This window comes from Molossus molossus, unplaced genomic scaffold (genome assembly GCF_014108415.1).
Source record: "Molossus molossus isolate mMolMol1 unplaced genomic scaffold, mMolMol1.p scaffold_m16_p_2, whole genome shotgun sequence".
In the NCBI taxonomy this organism is placed as follows: domain Eukaryota; kingdom Metazoa; phylum Chordata; class Mammalia; order Chiroptera; family Molossidae; genus Molossus; species Molossus molossus.
The window spans coordinates 8,379,558-8,405,081 of NW_023425355.1; the positions used below are offsets into that span (position 1 = coordinate 8,379,558).

The window sequence follows — 25,524 nt, forward strand, 5'->3', positions numbered from 1 at the left end:
TCTAAACAAAATATCGAAAAATGTTCTCAGGTGAGAATAAAAAAAAACAGATGGATGAATGAATAAACACAATGAGCTATATACATATAATGGAATATTATCCAGCGTTAAAAAGAAAGGAACTTATGATACATGCTACAACGTGGATGAATCTTGAAAACATCATGTCAATGACAATAAGCCAGACACAAAAGGATGAATATTAGATGACAAACACTTATATGAACAAACTAAAAACAGGCACATTCATAGACACAGAAATTAGAATAGTGGTTAGGAAGGAATAGGGTTAGTCAGTAATGAAAAGATACTGCTTAATAGGTACAAAGTTTCCAATCCTGAACGAAATTAAGGACACTGAAGTGTATACTAAGAAATGGTTTAAAAGGTTCCTTTAAGTCCTAGCTACTGTGGCTCAGCAGTTAGAGAGTTGGCCCATGGACGGTAGGGTCTTGGCTTTGATTCCTACTCAAGGGCATGTACCTTTGATTCCTACTCAAGGGTTGCAGGTTCAATCCCCAGCCCTGATCCAAGTCATGTGGCAGGCAACAAATCGATGTGTTTCTCTCACATCAATGTTTCTCTCTCTCTCCCTCCCTTCCTCCCTTCCATTCTATCTAAAAAAATCAATGGAAAAATATCCTCAGGTGAGGATCAACAAAAAAATAAAACAAATAAATAGATAAATAAAAGGTTTGTTTAAAAAAATGAACCCTCCTGCCCTGGCCGGTTTGGCTCAGCGGTTAGAGCGTCAGCCTGCGGTTCAGAGAGACCCATGTCCAGTTCTCGCTAAGGGCACGTACCTCGGTTGCAGTCTGTCCCCGGCCCTGGTTGGATCGTGCAGGTGGCAGCCACTCGATGTGTCCCTTTCACGTCGATGTTTCTCTCTCTCTCTCCCCCTCCCACTCTATCTGAACGAAAAAAAATGGAAAAATGTCCTCAGGTGAGGATTTAAAAAAACCCTCCCAAAAGAAAATGGTGTTGACATACTAAAATATATTACAGAGAATTGTACTTTACATAATTTGATTTATATACAAAAAATTCAAATTGGCTAACTTCACTGCTAGAAGAAGTTTATTCCATGTGAATTATTATTCAGGATAAAATATTTTATGTCTTCAGAAATTGGAACATTTTACATCAATTCTATAGCCCTCAGACTGTAAAATAATGAATTAGCCCTGGCTGGTTTGGCCTGCATATCAAAGGGTCACAGGTTCAATTCCTGGTCATGGGGACATATCTAGGTTGCAGGTTCGATCCCCGGCCTTGGTTGGGGCAAGTGTGGGAGGCAACCAATCAATGTGTCTCTCTCACATGGATGTCTCTCCCCTCCACCCTTCCATTCTAAAAATCAATGAAAAAACATCCTCAGGTGAAGATTAACAACAACAAAATGATAATGATAATGATAATAATAATAATAATAATAAATCAGAATAACTTAAAATTTCAATTAGATTTAGTTAAAAAACAGAAAAAAATCGATATGCCAAAATTAATGCTTTTGCATATTTATACATTCAACAAGTCAAACCTTCCACAAAAGTATAAAAAGGAAATAAACAAATGGAATGCAGAAGAGGTAATAACATACTTACATGGTCTTCTGCACCAACTACAATTCAAGCTCATATTAATATAATTACCTTGTTTTCACTGGATGAATCTTCTTGAACCTTAATGCGCCGCCTTTTCTTTTTCTGTTTATAACTTCGCTGATTTTCTTCCATCTCTGCTCTCTTTGCAGACCTAAAGAACATTTAAAATGCAAAATAAAACACTTCATGATGAATTTCCTTAAATGAATTATCTAGTATTTGAGAAATGCTTTAACCTTTGTGTACATTCTTGAAAATGAGAGAAAAACAAAAAGCAAAATAACTTCACTAGATTTAAGAAGGATAACTCTCAATTCTGACCCAAAGATCAATATTTTAAGTTATTCAGAGAAGAGATTTGGCATATGAGTAATAAGATAGGTGGAGGGTCAATATACACATAAAAATATTAACCATCTCTAAAAAAAGTTGATTATAAAAGTTAGATACTGATTTCTATCAGCTCACTTAATTAAAAAATAATAATAACATCTTTTGATGAGAAAAGTTCTCTCAACTTAAAAACTGGTATACAAAGTTACATGAATCCAAACGATATATTCCTGGAATCAAGGATAGACATACAGATCAATGGAAGAAATGAATGTAAAGAAATAAAACTTTACATTTATGGTGAACATATTTTCAACAAGGTTATTAAGACAATTCGATAGGGAAAAGATAGTCTTTTCAACAAACTGTGCTGAAACAACTGTATATCTACATACAAAAGAATAAAGTTGGACCCCTACCTTGTACCATATACAAAAATTAACTCAAAGTGGATCAAAGTCCTCCAAGATACACGTTACACCTGAAAAACTGTTCATTGTTTTACTCTTAAAGATAAAGGAAATGGCCCTGGCCAGTTTTGCTCAGTGGTTAGAGCATCGGCCCACGGACTAGAGTCCTGGGTTCAGTTCCCTCTAAGAACACGTACCTCGGTTGCAGTTTGCCCCCGGCCCCAGTTGGGGTCGTGTGGGTGGGAACCAGTTGATGGGTTTCTCTCACATTGGCATTTCTCTCTCTTCCCCCCTCTCTCCCTCCCACTCTATCTGAAGATAAATGCAAAAAAATGTCCTCGGGTAAGGATTTAAAAAAAAAAAAAAAGATTAAGGAAATGCCTACTTACACATTCTGCTGGGTTGAGAAATATTGGCTTCTATAAGACAGTTTAAAAATATGTATGACCAGTCTTAAAATGATACAACTTTGACCCAAAAATGTCACTTTAGGGAATATATTCCAAGGAAATAATGAAACAAATGTGTGACTACATACATAGATATGTATATACATATATATGTCTAAGTGTGCTCATGTATTATTTTAAAAGTGTTATAATAAAAATATTTCTAGCCCTGGCCGTTTTGGCTCAGCCGTAGAGCGTCGGCCTGTGGACCAGTGAGTCATGGGTTCAATCTTGGCAAAGGGCACATACCTTGGTTGCAGTTCGTCTCTAGCCATGGTTGGGGTCGGGAGGGAACCAGTCAATGTGTCCTTCTCATGTCAATGTTTCTTTCTCTCTCCCTTTGAGTATTCAAATATTTTTATAACAGTTTTTATAATAGAAAAATTGATAACCATATAAACATACAAAACTAGAAGCTTACTTAAATAAAATTTCAAAAAAGTTTTTTAAAAGGATCACAGTTATAGATATAAGAGCTAAAACTATAAAACTTGTGAAAGAAAACACCAACATAAATCCTTGTGGTCTTATATTAGGCAATGGATTTTTAGATGTGACACCAAAAGCAAAAGCAACCAAATACAATGAAATACTGGATCTCATAAAAATGAAAAACTTTTGTGCATAAATGGATACCCTTACGAAAGTAAAAAACACACAAAATGGGAGCAAATATTGGCAAATCATACATCTGGGTATGAGTCTTACACCCAGACTATATTAAAACAATCAAATTAGCCTCTCTGGTGTGGCTCACTGGATTGAGCAACATCCAATGTGGACTGAGAGGTCCTAGTTCGACTCTTGGTCAGGGCACCTGCCCGGGTTGTGGGCTCAATCCCCAGTAGGGGGTGTGCATGAGGCAACCGACTGATATATTACTCTCACATGGATATTTCTCTCACTCTCAAAAAAATCAATAAAAACCTATTTTTAATAAAACTACATTTATGACAAAGAAAATCAAATTAAAAATTAGGAAAATAATTTTAATAGATGTTTTTACCAAATAAGATATGCAAATCACCAGTAAGCACCTGAAAAATTCCTTAGTATCATTAGTCATTTGGGAAAAGCAAATCAAAATCATGAGTTGCCACCACATACCACTAGGTTGGCTATAAACAAAATAACAAAAATGATAAATGTTAGTGAGAATGTAAAGAAATAGGAACCCTGGTGCATCATTTTTATCAATGTAAAATGGTAAGCCACTATGAAAAACAGTTTGACAATTACTTAGAAATTAGGCATAGTATTACCATATTACTGAATGAATATGAAAACTATGACTATGTAAAAATTTACACAAATGTTCATAGCAGCATTATTCATAATGGCCAATAAAGTGGGAACAACCCACACATCCACCTACAGATGAATGGATAAACAAAATGTGATATTATCCATAAAGTGGCATAGTATTCACCCATTAAAAGTAATTAAATACCCAGTGACTTCAGCAAAATGGTGGACTAGGAAACTCCAGGCTGTTGTTCTCCCACACAAATACAGAAAAAGCAATAACACAGAGTAATAAGTAACTTTGTGAGAATTCAGAAGCCACTTAAAGAACTGCAGCAAGCAGCCCTGGCCGGTTTTGCTCAGTGGTTAGAGTGTTGGTTCACAGGTTCAGATCCTGGTCAAAGGCACATACCTGAGTTGCAGGTCTGATCCCTGGCCCCAGTCAGGGTTGTGGAAGAGGCAATCAATCGATGCATCTCTCTCACATCGATGTTTTTCTCTCTCTCCCTCCCTCACTTCCACTCTATCTAAAAATCAATGAAAAAAATATATCCTCAGGGTGCGGATTAACAAAAAACGAACCGCAGCAAACAAACACCTGACCAAGAGTCCACTTGAAATAACAATGTCACAGCATTTTGACTCACACTTGCCCTACCCCTCCCCTGATCACCTCAACAAGGTCAGAAAACAGATGCCCAACTCCCAGATCATTCTGCAGAAAGGAAAGAGAAGAGTAGAACTTCCTTACATTATTCTGGCCTGTGAACAATGCCCAAGGGACATAAATCTATCTCATCCAACTCAGAGACAATAAAAGCACATAAAAACATGTTCAACATCACAGCATTTTCCACCCCTGAGGGGAGACAGCCCAACTGAGATCCCGCAAGTCCCAGTAGTACAAACAAAATAAAAACTTGCCCTATAAGACCACTGACTGAAAAACAAAAGAAAGACCTCTACTTATCAACCTGCTAAATTGTTAAAAACAAAACAGTACCAAAAAAGATTTTAATCTCAAATAACGAGGCAGAGGAAAAAAAAATCAAGTACCATAAACAACCAAGTTAAAGGGCAGCTCGGAAATAAAATGAAAAGTCTCCAGAAATCAAACTAAAAGACATAGAAGACTGATTAAGTGACAGAAAATTCAAAATTGCAATTCCAAAAAAAAATCAATGAGATCTAAGAAAACTCACAAATGCAGTTCAATGAGCTCAGGAATAAAATTAACAGACAAAACGAGTTCTTTAGAGATTGAAATTATGAAAAAGAACCAAATAGAAATTCTGGAGCTGAAGAAATCAATAACTGAAATGAAGAATGAATTAGAGAGCACCAACCAGATTAAAAAGAGAATGAGTGATATAAAGTTAAAATTCAAGAAATGTCTCAGGTGAAAGAAGAGAATTAAGAGTTAACAAAAAAATAAAAGAACTCTAAAAGCACAATTTGTCTCCATTAGAAAGAACAATATAAAAATAATGGATATAATCCGGCCGGTGTGGCTCCACGGTTGAGTGTCAACCCATGCACTAAGAGGTCACCGGTTCGATTCCCAGTCAGGATACATGCCCAGGTTGTAGGTCGATCCCCAGTGGGGGGTATGCAGGAGGCAGCCAATTGATGTTCTCTATCATAGATATTTCTATCTCTCTCCCTCTCACTTCCTCTCTCTAAAATTCAATAAAGAAAAATAATGTTTTAAAAGAAACCCCATTAGATTATCATTGACTTTTTCAGCAGAAACCTTACAAGCTAGGAGGGAGTGAAATCAAATATTTAAAATACTAAAAGAGAAATCATCAGCCAAAAATAATATATATCCAGCAAAGTTTTCCTTTAGACATGAAGGAGAAATTAAGGCTTCTCCACACAAACAAAAGCTAAGGGGATCCACCACCAAGAGATATACCTTACAAGAAATATTAAGAGGACTAGTTTTACTGAAAACAAAAAGACAAAGGATACAGCCCAGCTGGTATGGCTCAGTGGATTGAGCGTCGTCCCATGGACTGAGAGGTCCTGGTTTGATTTCCAGTCAGGGTACATGCCCAGGTTGCGTGCTTGATCCCCTGTGGGAGGTGTGTAGGAGGCAACCAACTGATGTTTCTCTCTCACATCGATGTTTCTCTCTCCCTTCCTTTCTCTAAAAAAATCAATAAAAACATTCAAACATATGGAGGCTGAATAGCATGTTATTAAACAATGAATGGATTACCAATCAGATCAAGGAAGGTATCAAAAACTTCCTATAAACAAATCAAAATGAAAACACACACCAACCCCAAATCTATGGAACACAATGAAAGCAGTCCTGAGAGGACAAGTTCATAGAAACACAAACCTACCTCAAAAAAACAACAACAAGAAAAAGCTCAAATAAACAATCTAAATCTACAAATAAAATAATCGGAAAGAGGACAAGAAAAGCCCAGGTTAAGTAAAAGTAAGAAAATAATAAAGACCAGAGCAGAAATAAATAACACAGAGACTAAAAAAAATTACTACAGATGAATGAAACCAAGAGCTAGTTCCATGAAAAGATAAACAAGATTGATGAACCTTTAACCACACTCATCAAGAAACAAGGAGAGACAATCCCCAGAAGAGGGGGTTAACCACAGAACTTATATGCATGTATGCATGAACAGTGGACATGGACAACAAACTGGGGACAGGGCAGGGAGGAAGGGGGAGGGGGGAATCAGTGGGGGAAAAAAGGAGAAACATCTGTAACAAAAATTAATTAATAAAAAAATAAAAATAAAATACTAAAAAAAAAAAAGAAAGAAAGGAGGAGAGAGGACCCAAATAAAGATGAGGTATTAAAGAGGCGAAGTAACAACTGACATTACAGAAATACAAAGTATTATAAGAAAATACTATGACAACTACATGCCAACAAATTGGACAACCTGGGTAAATTGGACAAATTCCTAGAAACACACAATCTTCCAAAACTCAATTAGGAGGAAGTAAAACTGTCATTATTCACAGATGGCATGATATTATACATAGAAAACCTTAGAGATTCCACCAAAAAAGGTATTAGATTTAGCCCGGCCATTGTGCCTCAGTGGCTGAGCATCAGCTCACACACCAAGAGGTCGCCGGTTCAATTCCCAGTCAGGGCACATACCCAAGTTGTGGGCCAAATCTTCATCGTGGGGCATTCAGGAGGCAGCCAATCAACGTTCTCTCTCATCGATGTTTCTCTCTCTGTCTCCCTCTCCCTCTAAAACTCAATAAAGAAAAAAATTTTTTTAACTATCAGATTTAATCAATGAATTTGGCAAAGTAGCAGGACACAAAATTAACATCCATAAATCGATGACATTTTTATACACCAGGCATGAAATCTGAGAAAGAGAAACTAAGAAAATAATCCCATTTACTACTGCAACAACAAAAATAAGGTACTTATGAATAAATTTAACCAAGGAGGTACAAGACCTGTACTTGGCAATCTATACCGTGTTCATGGATTAGAAGAACTAACATCATTAAAATGTCCATGTTTCCTAAAGCAATCTACAGATTCAACACAATCCCTATTACAATAGCAATGTCATGCCCTGGCCGCTGTGGCTCAGTGATAAGAGCATCGGCCCATGTGGGTTCGATTACCAGTCAAGGGCACATACCTAGGTTGCATGTTCAATCCCTGGCCCTGGTCGGGGCACATGCGGGAGGCAATCAATTGATGTGTCTCTCCCACAGCATTGTTTTTCTTTCTCTTTCTCTTTTACTCTCTCTCTCTCTTCGACCCTCCTCTCTTCCACTCTCTCTAAAAGCAATGGACAGCCCTGGCCGGCTTGGCTCAGAGGTTGGAGCGTCGGCCTGCGGTACAGAGAGACCCGGGTTCGGTTCCCACTAAGGGCATGTACCTCGGTTGCAGTTTGTCCCCGGCCCTGGTTGGTCGTGGGGATGGCAACCACTCGATGTGTCCCTTTCACGTCGATGTTTCTGTCTCTCTCTCTCTTCCTCTCCCTCCCACTCTATCTGAACAAAGAATGCAAAAATGTCCTCGGGTGAGGATATAAATAAATAAATAAATAAATAAGCAAGCAATGGACAAACATCCTCAGGTGAGGATTAACCAAAAAAAAAAAAAAAAAACCCACAAAACAACAAAACAAAATAAAATAAAATAGAAATGGCATATTTCACAGATCTAGAACAAATACTGCAAAAATTTTGTAGAACCGCATAAGACCACGAATAGTCCAGCAATCTTGAGAAGAAGAAAAAAGCTGAGCCCTGGCCAGTTTTGCTCAGTGGTTAGAGTGTCGGCCTGTGGTCCAGAGAGACCCGGGTTCGGTTCCCACTAAGGGCGCGTACCTTGGTTGCAGTTTGTCCCCGGCCCTGGTTGGTCATGTGGGTGGCAGCCACTAGATGTGTCCCTTTCATGTCAATGTTTCTCTCTCTCTCTCTCCCTCCCACTCTATCTGGGCAAAAAATGGAAAAATGTCCTCAGGTGAGATAAAAAAAAAAAAAAAAAAAGAAAGGAAAAAGTTGAAGGGAATCACAATACCAGACATCAAACTATACTATAAAGCCATTGTTACCAATACAGCCTTCTACTAGCACAAGAACAGGCATATAGACCAATGGAACAGAACAGAGACCCACAAAATCCACCCATGCCATTATGGTAAATTAATATTTGATAAAGGGAACAAGAACATACAATGGAGTAAAGATAGTCTCAATAAATGGTGTCGGGAAAACTGGACAGGTACATGCAAAATAATGAAACTAGACCACCAATTTACTCCATATATAAGAATAAATTCAAATTGGATAAAAGACTTAAAAATAAGTCATGAGCCCTGGCCGGATTGGCTCAGCGGATGGAGCGTCAGCCTGCAGACCAGAGAGTCCCGGTTTCGGTTCCCGCTAGGGGCACATACCAAAAAAAAAAAAAAAGTCACGAAACCATAAAAATCCTAGTCCATGAGTGGATAAAAAATCTGTGGTAGCCCTGGCCAGTTTGGCTCAGTAGTTAGAGCATCAGCCTGTGGACCAAAGGGTCCTGGGTTTGATTCCCCACCAAGGGTATGTACCTGGCTTGCAAGTTCGATCCCTGGCCTTGGTCGGGGTCATGTGAGAGGCAGCCAATCAATGTGTCTCTCTCACATGGATGTTTCTCTCTCTATTTCTCTCCCCCCTCCCTTCCACTCTATCTAAGAATTACTGGAAAAGTATCCTTGGGTGAGGATTAACAACAACAAAAAAGCTGTGGTACATTTACCCAATGGAATACTATGCAACTATAAAAAAGAAAGATCTCTTACCCTTTGAGACACCATGGATGAACCTGGAGATTATTATGCTTAGTGAAATAAGTCAGTAAGAGAAAGACAAATACAGTATCACATGATCTCACTTACATGTGGAATCTAGTGAACAAAATAAAATGAAGAACAAAATAGGTTCAGAGGCATGAACCATGGCACAGATTGAGATATCTCAGACGGGAAAGGGGTGAGGGGACGAGAAGTGATTAATCAAAGAACACGTATGCATAGCTCATGGACATAGACAATAGTGTGGAGAAGGCCTGGGGTGGGGTGGTGGCTGGATGGCAGGAGGCAAAGGAGGCAGGGGATGGGGGACATATGTAATACTGTCAACAATAAATAAAAAAACAATGTTTTCCAAAAACTAAAACCACTGTATTCTACATTTTATTTATTCATTTATTTGTTTGTTTGTTTATTTTTAATCCTCACCTGAGGACATTTTTCCATTTTTTGTTCAGGTAGAGTGGGAAGGAGAGAGAGAGAGAGAAACATCAATGTGAAAGGGACACATCGAGTGGCTGCCTCCCACACGACCCAACCAGGGCCAGGGACAAACTGCAACCAAAGTACATGCCCTTAGCGGGAACCAAACCCGGGTCTCTCTGGACCACAGGCCGACGCTCTAACCGCTGAGCCAAACCAGCCAGGGCGCATTCTACACTTTAAAATGGTAAATTTTGGGTTGTGTGAATTATTTCTCAGTTTTTAAAAATTATCATTGCCTCCAGCTATTTATGTTGTTTTTTTTTTTATCCTCATCCAAGGATATTTTTGCATTTATCTTCAGATAGAGAGGGAGGAAGAGAGAGAGAGAGAAACAACGTGAGAGAGACACATTGACTGGTTGCCACCTGCACAACCCCAACTGGGGTCGGGGACAAACTGCAACCAAGATACATGCCCCCAGCAGGAACCAAACCTGGGACTCTCTGGTCTGCGGGCCAACGCTCTAACCGCTGAGTCAAACCAGCCAGGGCTCCAGCTATTTTATATTTTATATCTCTCTAAAATACATAAGTTGCAATATTCCAGGAACAACATGGTAGGTACTAATCTAACAAAAAACCTTAAGTGTTTTAAAACTTAGAATTGTAGACACTTATACATATATACACACACACACACACACACACACACAGATTGCCTATTTAATAAATTATAGAAGAATCATATTATTCTGAAACAATTTTTTTACATATTGATGGTTAGTAGTATTCTAAAATACTATGCTACAAAACAAAATTTTAAATAACTAATAATCTAGATCAGTAGTTTTGTGAATTGAGAGAACACATCTTACTACTAATAAGACCAACAACTAGCATTCATGGAGCACTATTATAAGTCCTTTAAATGAACAGTCTCATTTAATGCCCACAACACTCAATAAGGTAAGTAATATTGTAATCTCCCATTTTATAGATGATGAACTAAAGCATAAGGTATTCATACAGCCCTGGCCAGTTTGGCTCAGCGGTTAGAGCGTCGGCCTGCGGTACAGAGAGACCCGGGTTCGGTTCCCGCTAAGGGCACGTACTTCGGTTGCAGTTTGTCCCCGGCCCTGGTTGGTCGTGCAGGTGGCAGCCACTTGATGTGTCCCTTCACGTCGATGTTTCTCTCTCTCTCTCCCTTCCTCTCTCTCCCTCCCACTCTATCTGTACAAAAAATGGAAAAAATATCCTCGGGTGAGGATAAAAAAAAAAAAAAAATTATAAGGTATTCATACAAATAGAAAGCAGTAAAGCCAGAAGATGAATTGAGGTAGATTGTCTATAGAGTCTCATCTACTACACTATAACCCCCTAACTCAACAACCTAATATTACAGTCAAGAGTATTTACGCACACTGAAAGTCCACCTAGTTTAGAACACATAATTCAATAACACATATGATTATATACATTCTTTATAAGTTATTAATTTTAACAATTCGGTTCAAATCAAAATATAAAATATTTAGTTAACTTTATTTGTAAGAGCAACATTTCTACAAATAATTTAAACATGGTTACTCAGGTTAATTCCTAAAATTTTGGAAAAAAATAATACTTACCTTGTTCTAGGCCGTTGTTCATCTTCAGATTCACTAAGTTCTTCACTAACTCCTGATTCCTGAAAATCCGAATCTTCAGAATCTTCACTGCTCACTTGAACAAAAAAATATATATAAAGTTGTTAAATACTTCCCAATACAAATATAGTTCTCTAATTTGACAATAACTTCCCATTAAATCTTAGATTACTGTGACAATATATGTAATATGGACATTAATGGGCACTACATCATACAGATTAGATCAGTTAATGATTCAAATGGTATTTATTAAAATTCAAAGGTATTCCAACTATAATTATGAAACTATAGTTGTACAGTGAAATATAACTTAACTGTATATGAATTTTTTTTAATTTACTTGTCAGTAAAATATATCCATAATTACCAAAGATAAAGTAAAATGTAAGAATTCTGGTTATTCAAAACAAGCAAGTAGGCTGGCCATGATGGAATAAGGGTGATTACAGATTCTCTGCCATTTACAAAAACAAACACTATGGACAGAATACATAAAGAAATGATGTAAGGACTATGAAAAGAAAATAGCAGACAGATTGAGGACTGAAATCAAAACTTGAATAATGGCCCTGGCCAGGTGGGCTCAGTTGGTTGGAGCATCGTTTCAGGTTTGATTCTCCATCAAGGCACATAACTAGGTTGTGGCTTCAGTTCCTAGTAGGGGCACATACAGGAGGCAACCAACTGATGTTTTTCTCTCCCTTCCTCTCCCAATCTCTCTCTCTAAAAATCAGTAAAAACATATCCTCAGGCGAGGATTAAAAACAAAAAACTTAGATAATGATACCTATAAAACTGGGGGTTTGGCAGGTAGTTATTGAGTGTCATTTTTTCCCCTTTCTTTCTTGCTTTTGAGACAGGAAGACAGGCTGAATTCCAACACTACACAGAGAACCCCATTTCTGAGAGAACCACATTTTTATCCACAGCACTTGGAAAAAGAAGCTGAGCCTTGCATATCGCATAAATATAAAGGGAATCCCTGATTTTTTCTCTCCAAAATCTTATTTTTCTGCACCAAAATTGCCACTATAACACAGGCACCTAAAACCACAGGAGAAGACTCATCTTTCTGGCTACAGAAAGCCAAGCAAGGAAAATACAAGATGAGTCTGGAATATCATGTGGTGCCAGAAAGTAAAACAGTGCTCAAAATATAATGGGGACATATTCAAAGAACATGTGATCCAATTTGAAGGAGCTCCCATGAGCCAAACCTGGAACAATTCGAGCAACAAAATGAACAACTGGATTATAACTCAAAGAATAAAATGATATCTATAACTCCATATTAATAAGTAATGGGATAAAAAAATGGAGGACAACAGACAGCTCTTCCTTAAAATTACTAAATGTAGAAGTAATGAAAGAAATAGAAAACCACCATTAAAAACAAACAGCACAGTAATAATTGTTCCAGGTGAGAAGGATGCTAAAATTAGTTGGTTTAAGTATGATGAGAAATAGGATATCTGCATATTCTCAAAGTATTTCCCCACATGATAGTCATTAAATATGAAAAGAAAACTTTTCACAGCGGAAAATCTAGCAGACACAAATTTTACCAAGTAATTAAGGTTAACATTACCAGTAATAAGACATACTGTCATCATATACCCTTTGTTAAGATACAATGAGGATTCAATATCATTTTGTGGTATTCTTGTTCAGAATACCTAATAACCTCAATCTAATCATGAGGAGATATATTAGACAAATTCAAGCAGAGGGACAGTCTAGAAAATGACTGATCAATACTCTTCAAAATATGGCCCTGGCAGGTTTTGCTAAGCGGTTAGGGCTTCGGCCCATGGACCAGAGAGTCCTCGGGTAGGTTCCCGCTAAGGGCACATACCTTGATTGCAGTTTGTCCCTAGCCCCGGATGGGGTCTTGTGGGTAGCAACCAGTCGATGTGTCTCTCTCACACCGATGTCTCTGTCTCTGTCTCTCTCTCTCTCTCCCCCTTCCTCGCTCCCTCCCTCTCAATCTAGCTGAAGATAAATGCAAAAAATGTCCTCAGGTGAGGATAAAATATATATATATAGGCAAACATAAATATTATAAAGAACTGCTATTGGAGGAGAGGGAAACGAGTTATTCATGTGATGAGAATTCCAGAGACAGATAATGTTGATGGTTGCACAACAATGTGAATATACTTAATGGCACTGAATTGTACACTTAAAATGGTTAAAATCTGTTATGAATATTTTACTGCAATTTTTTTTTAAAAAGCCCTGGCTGGTCAGTGGTTAGAGCATCAGCCCAAGTACCAAAGGGTCACAAGTTGGATTCCCGACCAAGGACATGTACCTGGGTTGCAGGTTCGATCCCTGGCCCTGGTTGGGGTCATGTGGGAGGCAACCAATCAATGTGTCTCTTTCACATCAATGTCTGTCGGTCTGTCTGTCTGTCTGTCTCCCTCCCTCCCTCCCTCCCACCCTCCCTCCCTCCCACTCAATCTAAAAAAATGGAAAAATATCCTAGGGTGAGGACTAACAAAAACAAAAAACTAAAAACGATGACCTGCTAAGCAACTGTGAATTGTGGAAGAACACGTGTTCACATGCATGCAAATGCAATTTTATGACTAAATTATAATTGTAAGCATAGTATCAAGTTCTCATGCATCATTTTATTTTGAAATTTTCAAACTTACCAAAAATTTGAGAGAATTATTGAATGAACACCTATATCCCTTCTTCTAAATTCACTTATTGTTAACAGTTTACCACACTTGCTTTATCTCTCTGTACATACACATGCACTGATCCATTTGAAATTAAGTGCAGATATCATGATGCTGTACCATTAATCATAAGGATACGGTTTAACATAACTAAATACCACAATCACACTTGAGAAAAATAACATCAACTTATTATCATCTAATATAAAGGCAATAATTACATTTTTTAAATTATCTCCAAAATAACTTCTAGAACTTTTTCCAAATTTAGGTGAAAATTAAAGTTCACATGTTGTACTTGATTTTAATAAGTAAGGTATTCTCTTTACTTTCCCCCCATCACCCAACTCAAGTTTTCACACAACATAGGAACACAAGACTGTGCAAAATTTGGAAAGTCATTCAATTTCAAATATAGTACCAATCACTACAATCATAATCCATATTAAAAACATAAACAATGAGTTTTATTTACTCCCTCCTACACAAACAAACAAATAAAAACCACGAGGCCAATAATCTACCCACACAAAAAGTGAAAATACTGGTAACAAAAAACCTGGATTTTAATAAAGCATTTTGAATGTAATTCTGTCCACTAAAGGACTCTATCCTGAGCTGAGCCTTCAAGGCAAAATCAATATTACTCTTTATGTAACCTGCTAAATCATTCAATTTCTTTTATAGAATCTAAATGACAAGTTTGTAGTCATGCTGCAAAGAAATTTGTGAGATAAGCATTCACATTATTTATTAACATGGAAATGTACAAGACATATTAAGCAGACTTCCTTTTCTTCTTTAATGGGTAACTTATTGCTCAGTAGACTAAATGATCAGCATTCCAAGATGTTCTCCTTAGCTCTCCATTTGCCTAGGCAATCTCAACTATTTTTGTGGTTTTAAAAATACACCACAACAGCCCAGCTGGTGTGGTTCAGTGGTTGAGTGTTGACCAACACACCAAGAGGTGGCCAGTTCGATTTCTAGTCAGGGCACATGCCCAGGTTGCGGGCTCGATCCCCAGTGGGGGGCATGCAGGAGGCAGCCAAATGATGTTTCTATCTCTCTCCCCCTCTCCCTTCCTTTCTTAAAAAAAAAGCATATATATCACAACAACTCCAAAGACCTGAAAGTCATCCTAGACTTTTATCTGTAACACCAGCTAATAAAGCATAACAATTCAACCTCCTATAAACCTTAAATCAAACCTCCTCTTCTCTAACAACCACACTTGGCATCAACTAGGGCAATATCCCGCAAACAGATTCCAAGCCTTCACTCTCACAGAATAACAAGCAACTAATCTGATCTTATTACATTTTTTTTTTTTATCCTCACCCGGGGACATTTTTCCATTATTGCTCAGACAGAGTGGGAGGGAAAGAAAGGAAGAAAGAGACAGAGAGAGAAACATCGACGTGAAAGGAACACATCAAGTGGTTGCCTCCCGCACAACCCCAACAGGGCCAGGGACAAACCGCAACTGAGGTACGTACCCTTAGCGGGAACCAAACACGGGTCTCTCTGGACCATGGGCCGACGCTCTAACCGCTGAGCAAAACTGGCTAGGGCTGATCTTATTACATCTTTTAATGGGTTGTGCTGAAGCTGTGATTCTCGATTACCAGTAATGAATGTCCTGTGCTTTTATCTAGGTCCCACATGTGTTCCAAGTTGTCAAATTATGAAATACATAGTTCTTTTTATATATAGTACAGCTCAAATAAAAAAATTTTAAGTGATAGCACTCTTCTTTAAATAAACTAAAAATAATTAAATTGTACACTATAAACAGGTAAATTGTACAGTTTATGAACTATAACTCAATACAGTATGATATAAAATATTAAAATTACATACTTTTTAAAATTAAAAAAACAAACTTTCAATGGCTCTCCAGCCTACTGAGTCTATTGGACTTCTCAGTTACTTCCACAAATGCTTTGCTATTCCTAGTGGCAAAGAAGAGTTAATCTGCACTAAAGAAGTTGAGTAGTAAAGTCTTCACAGTCTGCCCCTAAGAAACAAAAAACTTTCTTTGAACTTTTTGTTAACCAAAATTCTTAGGCAAATTTAACATTTAATTGCTTAATATACATGTGATTACTTCATATAACAATACTCTTCTCCAACTCTAAAATAAAATGAACAAACTAAAGAGATGTATCATGTTTTAGTCTACAGCCTCATGTATCCACAGGCCCACTGGTAAGTAGTCTACTATGAGAAACACAGGCTTACAAGGGTCTCCAGTACCTAGTCTCTGTTTTATTGACCCTGCCTCATTTCCTATTGTTCCTTTCCCTACTCTCTCCTACAGTCCAACCCAACCATATTAATTACATCCCCTCCTCCATTTACCAAACATTTTGCAGAGGCTTTTAAAAATTATCTTCCCTGCTTACATTAGAAATCTTCACATCATATCTACCTACTTCCCATATACAACTTGGTATGTTAGGTGAACCTCTTCATCTTTATGAAGTCTTCTCTGGGGATAACCCCCACTGCCCAAAAAGCTACTTTGTGCCACACTTTATAATACTTCTGTTATACAAGAAATCCCCATGGTGCTATAATTTCTCATAATATTAACATCAAAAATTCTTACTAAACTAATGACTGCCAAAGCTGGCTATTTACCAGCATCATATCAGAGATGCTTTAAAAACATATGGAGTCCTGCCTGGAGTGGCTCGGTTGGTTGGGCGTCATCCTGTGCACCAAAGGGTTGCCGGAACAAGTCCCAGTCAGGGCACATGCCAAGGCAGAAAGCTCGATCCCCTGGTAAGGGGCATGCAGGAGGCAGCCGATTGATGTTTTGTTCTCACATGGATGTTTCTCTCTCTCCCTCTCCCTTCCTCTTTCTCTAAAAATATAAATTAACAACAACAACAAAAAATATGGATACCTAGGTCCCATTACCACCTATTACAGTATAATTGGCTTGGGATGGAACTCTGTCATAGGTGTATTCTCAAATCCCCCAAGTAGCCCTGGCCGGTTTGGCTTAGCAGTTAGAGCATTGGCCTGTGGACCAAAGAGTCCCAGGTTCGATTCCAGCCAAGGGCACCCTGCCCCAGTTGTGGTCATGTGGGTAGCAACTAGTCAATGTGTATCTCTCAAATGGATGTTTGTTTCTTTCTCTCTCTCTCTCTTTCTCCCTCCCACTCCATCTGAAGATAAATGTAAAAATATCCTCAGGTGAGGATTTAAAAAAAAATCCTCCAAGGGATCTGCATGTATAGCCAGATTTAAAACCACTATAAAGACAATGACCTAATTCAGTTTTATAGCCTTAATACTTACCATGAGACTGGAAACATGTAAGCACTCAATGCAGAAGGATTCAGATTTTTAATATAATGAAAATTTAATCTGACTACATATAAGTTTTACATATACGCAGCATAAATCTACCTAAACTAATTACATCTTTTATCTTTTCTTAGGAAAGCATTATTTCTTCCTACAGTTATAGGAAATCCTGTATCTTCTTTTTTTTTTTTAATCTTTCTTATTGAATGTATTACAGATGTTCCTCATTTTTCCCCCACTGACCCCCTCCTCCCCACTCCCGGCCCCTCCTGCCTTTGCCCACACTGTTGTCTGTGTCCACTGGTTATACATATAAGTTCTTTAGTTTATTTCTTCCCACCCCCGAACCCCTTTTCCTTTCAGGCCAGTCTAGCAACCAATTTGTACTTCTTAATCCCTTCACCTTTTTCACCCATTCCCCCAACCCCCCTCCCATCTGGCAACCAACAAAATGTTCTCTGTATCTATGAGAATCTTTCTGTTCTACCTGTTCATTTTGTTTGTAGATTCCATTGTTGATAGATATGTATTCATTGCCATTTTGTTTGTTCATATATTTTATCTTTTTCTTCATAAAAACCCTTCATCATTTCATATAATAACGGTTTGGTGGTGATGAATTCCTTTAACTTTTTCTTGTCTGGGAAAGTCTTTATATGGCCATCGATTCTAAATGACAGCTTTGCAGAATAGAGTAATCTTGGTTGTAGGTTCTTGCTTTTTCATCACTCTGAATATTTCTTGCCACTCCCTTCTGGCCTGCCAAGTTTCTTTTGAGAAATCAGCTAACAGCCTTATGGGAACTCCCTTGTAGGTAACTAGCTGCCTTTCTCTTGCTGCTTTTAAGATTCTCTCTTTGTCTTGAACCTTTTGCATTTTGATGATGATGTGTCTTGGTGTGGGCTTCTTGGGGTTCATCTTGTTTGGAACTCTCCGTGCTTCCTGGACTTGTATGTCAGTGTCCTTCACCAAGTTAGGGAAGTTTTCTGCCATTAATTGTTTCAAATAGGTTTTCGATTTCTTTTCTTTTCTTTTTTTTTTTTTATCCTCACCCGAAGACATTTTTCCATTTTTTGTACAGACAGAGTGGGAGGGAGAGAGAGGAAGACAGAGGGAAACATCGATGTGAAAGGGACACATCGAGTGGCTGCCACCCGCACGACCAACCAGGGCCGGGGACAAACTGCAACCAAGGTACATGCCCTTAGCGGGAACCGAACCCGGGTCTCTCCGGACCGCAGGCGGATGCTCTAACCGCTGAGCCAAACCGGCCAGGGCAGGTTTTCGATTTCTTGTTCTCTCTCTTCTCCTTCTGGCACCCCCAAGATGCGAATGTTGGCACGCTTGAAGTTGTCCCAGAGGCTCCTTACACTATCCTCATTTTTTTGGATTCTTTTATCTTTTTGCTGTTCTGATTGGGCATTTTTTGCTTCCTTAGATTCCAAATCTATGGTTTGCTTCTTGGCTTTACCTACTCTACTATTGAATCTGTGTAAATTATTCTTTATTTCAGTTAGTGCCTCCTTCATTTCTGACTGGTTCTTTTTTATGCTCTTGAGGCCCTCACTAAGTTCACTGAGGTTCTCACTAAGTTCACTGAGCATCCTTATAAGCAGTATTTTGAACTCAGCATCTGTTAGGTTGCTTATCTCCATTTCACTTAGTTCTTTTCCTGGAGATTTTTTCTGTTCCTTCATTTGGGACCTGTTTGTCTCCTCATTTTGGCTGCCTCCCTGTGTTTGTTTCTACATATTACTTAATGAGAGGTATGGGGCTAGCTGAGACCAGATGCGGCTTATTTGAAAGAATTTAGGAAAACCTGAAGCAGGATCCCAGACAGGCCAATCCTATGGTTAAGCAACTGGCAACAGCTTGGGTGGGTCTGAAAGTTGGGTGGGGCGGAGCCACCAGTGTGAGCAAGGTTGCTGGAGTCCCAGATATGGCGGCTGTCTGCCGCCCCAGGGAAGGGCTCACCAAAGGAACAAAGGCCTCTGACAGCACGTTTGTCCTGGAGAAAGCCCCCGCTCCAGCCCTCGCTCCAGTGCCAAACAGCTCACTTCTTCCCTGTATGTCTCTGGTGCCCCTCGAACTGCCTCCCCTCCAAGCATACAGGGAGTGAGTCTGATTAAGTCCGTGCGCAGGCCCTTTAAAATGAGCTGCCTGGGTCTCCAGCCTCCCCAGCCTCCCTGAGCCTCAGTTCCCGCTGGTTTTTCCAGCCAGAAGTTATGGGGACTTCTCTTCCTGGCACTGGAACCCTGAGCCGGGCAACTGGTGTGGGATGGGAACCCCCTCAGTCCTCAGGGAGACCTTCCCAGACAAGGTATCCTCCTGATTTTTATCTGCCACACGTGTGTGAGACCAGCCTGTCCGCTTCCGCCCCTCCTACCAGTCTCGATGTGGCTGCCGCTTTAATTCCGTCGTTGTAGGACTTCCATTCAGCTTGCTTTCAGGCGTTTTTTGAATGACGGCTATTCGGTAGTTTAGTTGTAACTCTGATGTGGTTGTGGAAGGACGCGATACCACGTTTACCTACACCGCAATCTTGACCGGAAGTTCAGTCACTTTCAACAAATGAAGCTGAGACCACTGTCTGCAGATCGCTGAGCTCCTGTCCTGCAGCCGTGCCTCTGTGCTACAGTGACCCCCGCCACCGCTGCCGCAGCCTCTCAATCCTGTATTTTCCACATAACTTTTAACTATATTTTATTTGTTATCATATTTATTGTTTTAATCTAAATGTATAACTATTAAAGGTTAAAAATATTACTTGTGTCATCTCTCAAGTGTCTAGGTTACTTTCCCACTCTACATTCTTTATTTCACGCTCATGTGAGAGAATAGTTGTTGCCAGTGTGCTAATATTTACTTAATGTACGTGGACAACTGTTTGAGAAGATATACTTAAATTTCATTGCTATAATTAAGTTTGTAAAACCAGGATATTCCTTACATTCAGAATTAAAATGTCTTACCCTTCCTTCTATTTCTGCCTTTGGCTTCTTTGTGCTCTTTAGGCTTGGTCTTTTTTTCTTCTCCAGATTCTTCATCACTCTCAGTCAGTTTGTGCCTCAAAAGCCTATGTCTATATCTTGGTTTCTTAGATTCTTCAGAATCTGAATCTGATTCAGAATTGACTTGATTTTTTGCATCTAAATGGATAAAATAAATCAGTAAAACCTTCACCCTTTATTCCTTTAAAATGTCTTGTAAACTATTTTGTTTGTTGACAATTATCATGATTTATGGAAAAGATCAGAGTTGTATACTTACCTGGGTATTACTGGTGAGATTAGGCAATCTCATACATCAAACCTGATCTATTACTATTATTAATATCACCAATACACATTTGCAGATTTTTAAAAGATAAAAAATACCTTGCTTTAAAAATCATCTCTTTATTGGCAGTAACTGAGAAAACATGTTGAATTATTACTGGATACTCAAAAGGAGTATGCCAGAAAAGTTTTAAACATTTTAATAAACTTCAAATGCATGTATTAAGAGATGCCATGCATGGTTAGATAGTCTTCAAAGACTGAAGTGGTCAAACAATTAAATTATAGCATCCTATACTTTTCTTTGGGGAGCTCACCATCATCTCCTCGATTTACTTCATTATGTTTTCCAGTTCTTTTTTTCCCTTCTTCTGGTTCATCATCTGAAGATCTGTCCTCCTCAGAGGAAATATTGGCTTTAATTTCTTCTAAAAGCATCTTCTTAGCAATTCTTGAGAGTAAAAAGACAATAAAAAAAACTATATTGGTGGTGAAATGTAACAAAAACAAAGAATTCTCTGTTTCAAAGGAGACAAATATGTTAATACATTTTATATATTTTTTTAATTACCAAAACTATGTATTAACATAAGCTAACCAACCAAAATTTTGAAAATACTCTTAGCACTGATATATTCCCAATTCTATGTAATTCTACAATATACTGAAAAATGTGAGGAACATTTCTACTAACCAATTTCACCTTCATACTTGATAACAACCTTCCAATCCTATACTTGCTCTGCTGCCATCAATCAGTAACTACAATATCAGACAGACCCAAAACAGTAAATTCGCTTATTCAGACAAATAGAATTCGAAGACAAAACTCCATACAAGATGATTTATTCAACAGCAAAACACATTCTTAGAAAATCAATGTGTAATAACTACTTCGTTATGAAACAATGCCTCAAACTGAAGGACAATATTTTTGACCCTTAAATTTCAATTTACTTCATATATTCTGTTAACCAAATGAAAGCATACACTAAATATTAAGTACTGAAGCAATCAGAAGGCCCTAATAATATCAAGCTAGGGCAGAGAATGGACATAAGTACATGATTCCACACATGGTAAAAGAACACAACTGATCATAAATGAGTTTTCACTTTGCAAAAAGTAGATAGTGCAATAGCTGTATTCATACCAAAATTTCTCAAGATGCTCCTCAAAGAACAACTTGTTAATATTAACTATACTGCTAAAAGCATAACAAAATACTTCTTTAATACCATCTTATTTTGAAATAAAATATATTCCTAATTTCCATGTTTGCACTAAAAGAAGACATTTTTTTTTTTATTGATTTTACAGAGAGAGGAAAGGAGAGATAGAGAGAGAAACATCAATGAGAGAGAACATCAATTGGCCACCTCCTGCATGCCCCCCATTGGGGATTGGGTCCAAAACCTGGACATGTGTTCTGACCGGGAATCAAACTGACAACCTCTTGGTGCATGGCTTGATGCTCAACCAATGAGCCACACCGGCCGGGTGAAACTACATAATTTTTCTTCTTTCAAAATCTAGACTCCTATGTCTAAATGGGAGGTCAAAATATGTAAACCTATCTAATTCATACTCAAGTTCTCGACTCTCATAAACTAAGAAATATGATATACATGAGATAATAAGATACGATTCTATATCAACTAATATATCATGGAAATGGAATGAGATCCACACACTAAAGAATTATACAATTTATCAAAAAACTTCAGTAAAACCATAATACACAGAACAATCACAGCCACTTTAGAAGCAGAAAAAAATTGCAAACTTCAGAGAATGGTCACTTTTCTTCAAATTGAAAGTTATACACAGAGTGATGAAGACTCCCTAAGATTTACCTCACTAAGATGTCTTAGATTTGCCCTTTTGACCAAAAGAAAACCGCATGTATAGACATGTACATTAAGCTGTAAAAAAGTATAAATCTAAATCAATATGCATACATTGATGGCTGAAGTCCACTATGTCAAAAACCCACTGAATCATAAACCTAGACTATCACATAACCTATACCTTGAAATCAGAACTTAATTACAAGGACCTATGAGCTGACGCTGACCATCACCCTCAGTAGTCAGCAAACACGTTGAAGTGAGATGTGTCCCATCTACAAAGCCTGCTATGAGATGCTTTAAGGGAAACTTCACTACCTTAACTCTTTAGTTATGAGCCACAGAGACTTCAGGGACATTGTCACTTGAGAACCAGCTGAGGCTAGCAAAGCATAATTTTGGAGGCCTTGGCTGGACCCATGCTGGTATGCATGTGATGGATGTATAGTCTAGATCCCCAGTTGATTCTGTTTGCTCTAAAACTTCTTTTCTTGAAGACATTTGTGAGAAAAATCATCCAGGCAATAAAGTACCTCCCCGGAAACCTCAATGCTCAATATTATAACTTGGGGCAAGAGTAGCATCCAAAGCAGACATGACTCTATTAGAAGCACTAAAGGCACAGGCTATGCCAATCTTATGGCAGAAAACCTGGGCAGAGATGGAGGGAAGGGAGCCACTCCTCCATTTTCCTGAAAGGGAGGGAATGGGGAGGGGGAGAAAGCAAAACAATATGGGAGAGAGGGTAAAAACCCATTATCAAACAATGGAAACTGGTAGAAGACAGAATAAATAATAGAATTCTAAAACCAAACAAACTGTCTTCTAAATCACATAATAAATATCAAAATAATGCCTATTTATACCTTATACCTTCATCTACTAAAAGAAAGCAAAAATAAAATAAGAAATGAACTCAACAATGCAAACACAAACAAGCAATCAGAAATAGAACGAAAGCCAAGAAAGCCTTTAATAATTCTCATCCTATCTAGAAAGGAAATGAGTAATGTCTCATGTTTAAACACTCGAACAGTAAAAGAAATTAAACCACCTCTGGCTGGCAGGTAGATTAGTAATTCAAAATTTTGAGTTTCTTAAAAATGAATGATCAAGAGAAGAGTCTCTTGCACCAGGGAGCTATAGAGAAACAGGCATTAGAAGAGCAACACAAAATGTTAGGTCTAGAAGAAGGGACCTTAGAGTCCAATGTTGTCATTTTACAGGTGAGTAAAGAGGCTAAGAGAGGGGAAACAATCTGGCCAAAGAAATAAAGCTATATATTTAAAATGCTGATATCCAAAACAGTTCAAATGACTATAACCAAAGGATGTTGGATATTTTGGGGTGGTGTACACATATCCTCCTAGAATTTAAGGCTTTGTTCTAATCATGTTATCAAAAATAAAATAAAAAATTTCATAAAATTAATATGGAATTCCTCATCTTCAAAATCTATATTAGCATTTTTAAACTCTTTGGTTCAAAATTAGTATCTTGGTATGGCTGGGTAGCTCAATTGGTTGGAGCATTATCCCATACACCAAAAAGGTTGTAGGTTCAATTCCTGGTAAAGGCACATACCTAGGTTGTAGGTTCAATCCCCGGTCACAGCATGAAAAGGAGACAATCAATTGATGTTTCTCTCTCACACATCGAAGTTTCTGTCTCTCTCTCCCTCTCTCACCCTTCCTCTCTCCCTAAAAATTAAATAAATAAATAAATAAATAAATAAATAAATAAATAAATAACCCTAGCTAATCTGGCTCAGCGATGAGAGCATCGACCAACAAACCAAAGAGTCAAGGGTTTGCTTCCGGTCAAGGGCACGTATCTTAGTTGCAGTTTGCTCCCTGGCCCTGGAGCGGGTCATGTGGGAGGCAGCAGATCCATGTGTCTCTCACATGGATGTTTCTTTCTTTCTTTCTCTTTCTCGTTCTCTCTCTCTCTCTCCCCCCCCCTCCCTCCCACTCTATCTGAGGATAAATAGAAAAATATCCTCAAGTGAAAATTTTAAAAATAAAAAAAATAAATTAAATAAAAACAAAAACATGCTCTTGGGTGAAAAAGAAAAACTTTAGTAAAAATAAGAATAGAGCCCTGACCAGTGTGGCTCAGTTGGTTGAGTGTCATCACGTGCACCAAAGGGTTGCTGGTTCAATTCCCAGTCAGGGCACATGCCTCGGTTATGGGCTCAATCTCTGGTAGGGTGCGTGCAGGAGGCAGCAGATTGAGGTTCTGCTCACACATCAATGGATGTTTATCTTTCTCTCTCCCTCCTCCTTCCTCTCTCTGTAAAATTCAATAAAGATATTTTCAAAATATGCTCTGACCTGTTTGGCTCAGCAGTTAGACCATCGGTCCACAGACGGTATGGTCACAGGTTCAATTCCCAGTCAAGGGCATGTACTTGGGTTACAGGTTTGATCCCCGGCCCTGGTGGGGGTTGCGCAAGAGGCAATCAATCAATGTGTCTCTCTCACATCTATGTTTCTCTCTCTCTCTCCCTTCCACTCTATCTTTAAAAAAACAATCAATGTAAAATATCCTCAGGTGAGAATTAACAAAAACATACATACATACATACATACATACATAAATAATACAAATAAAAACTAAGGAAAAATATATATGACTATGGCATAATAATCTGCACCCAACAGTGGTAGAATTCATCAGATAATAATGAAGTTACTAAAGAATCAATAGGCTAAAAAGTGGTTTGAAATTTTTTTAGTCACATGTCCTACAATGTTTGTAGCTAATGAAAAACAGCACTATTTTCTTTTCAGTGAGAATACCAGAAAAATTAATATCAAATAACTTTTTCAAAAATACACAGGAATAGAAAAATAAAAGCTGTATGATAATAAAAACCCATAGTTTATTAACAGTTTATATTAAATTACAAAATGTATATTGCTTGATTTTATGAAAAATCTAAGCCAGTTTTAGAGG

At 38.1% G+C, this 25,524-nt stretch overlaps 1 protein-coding gene across 29 annotated transcripts in view; it reads right to left on the reverse strand.

The window, feature by feature from the left end:
• ATRX (ATRX chromatin remodeler) overlaps positions 1–25,524 on the reverse strand; it is a 247,111-nt gene that overhangs the window by 118,812 nt on the left and 102,775 nt on the right. For all 29 annotated transcript variants that reach the window (XR_004960609.1, XR_004960591.1, XR_004960595.1 and 26 more), the window contains 4 exons: positions 21,034–21,167; positions 20,411–20,587; positions 11,407–11,500; positions 1,653–1,755 (listed from right to left, as the gene is read on the reverse strand). Coding sequence is in view for 3 of the 29 variants with exons in the window: in XM_036270983.1 (XP_036126876.1) it covers positions 1,653–1,755; positions 11,407–11,500; positions 20,411–20,587; positions 21,034–21,167 (508 nt within the window). In the remaining 26 variants the exon portion in view is untranslated. The remainder of the gene's footprint in view (positions 1–1,652; positions 1,756–11,406; positions 11,501–20,410; positions 20,588–21,033; positions 21,168–25,524) is intronic.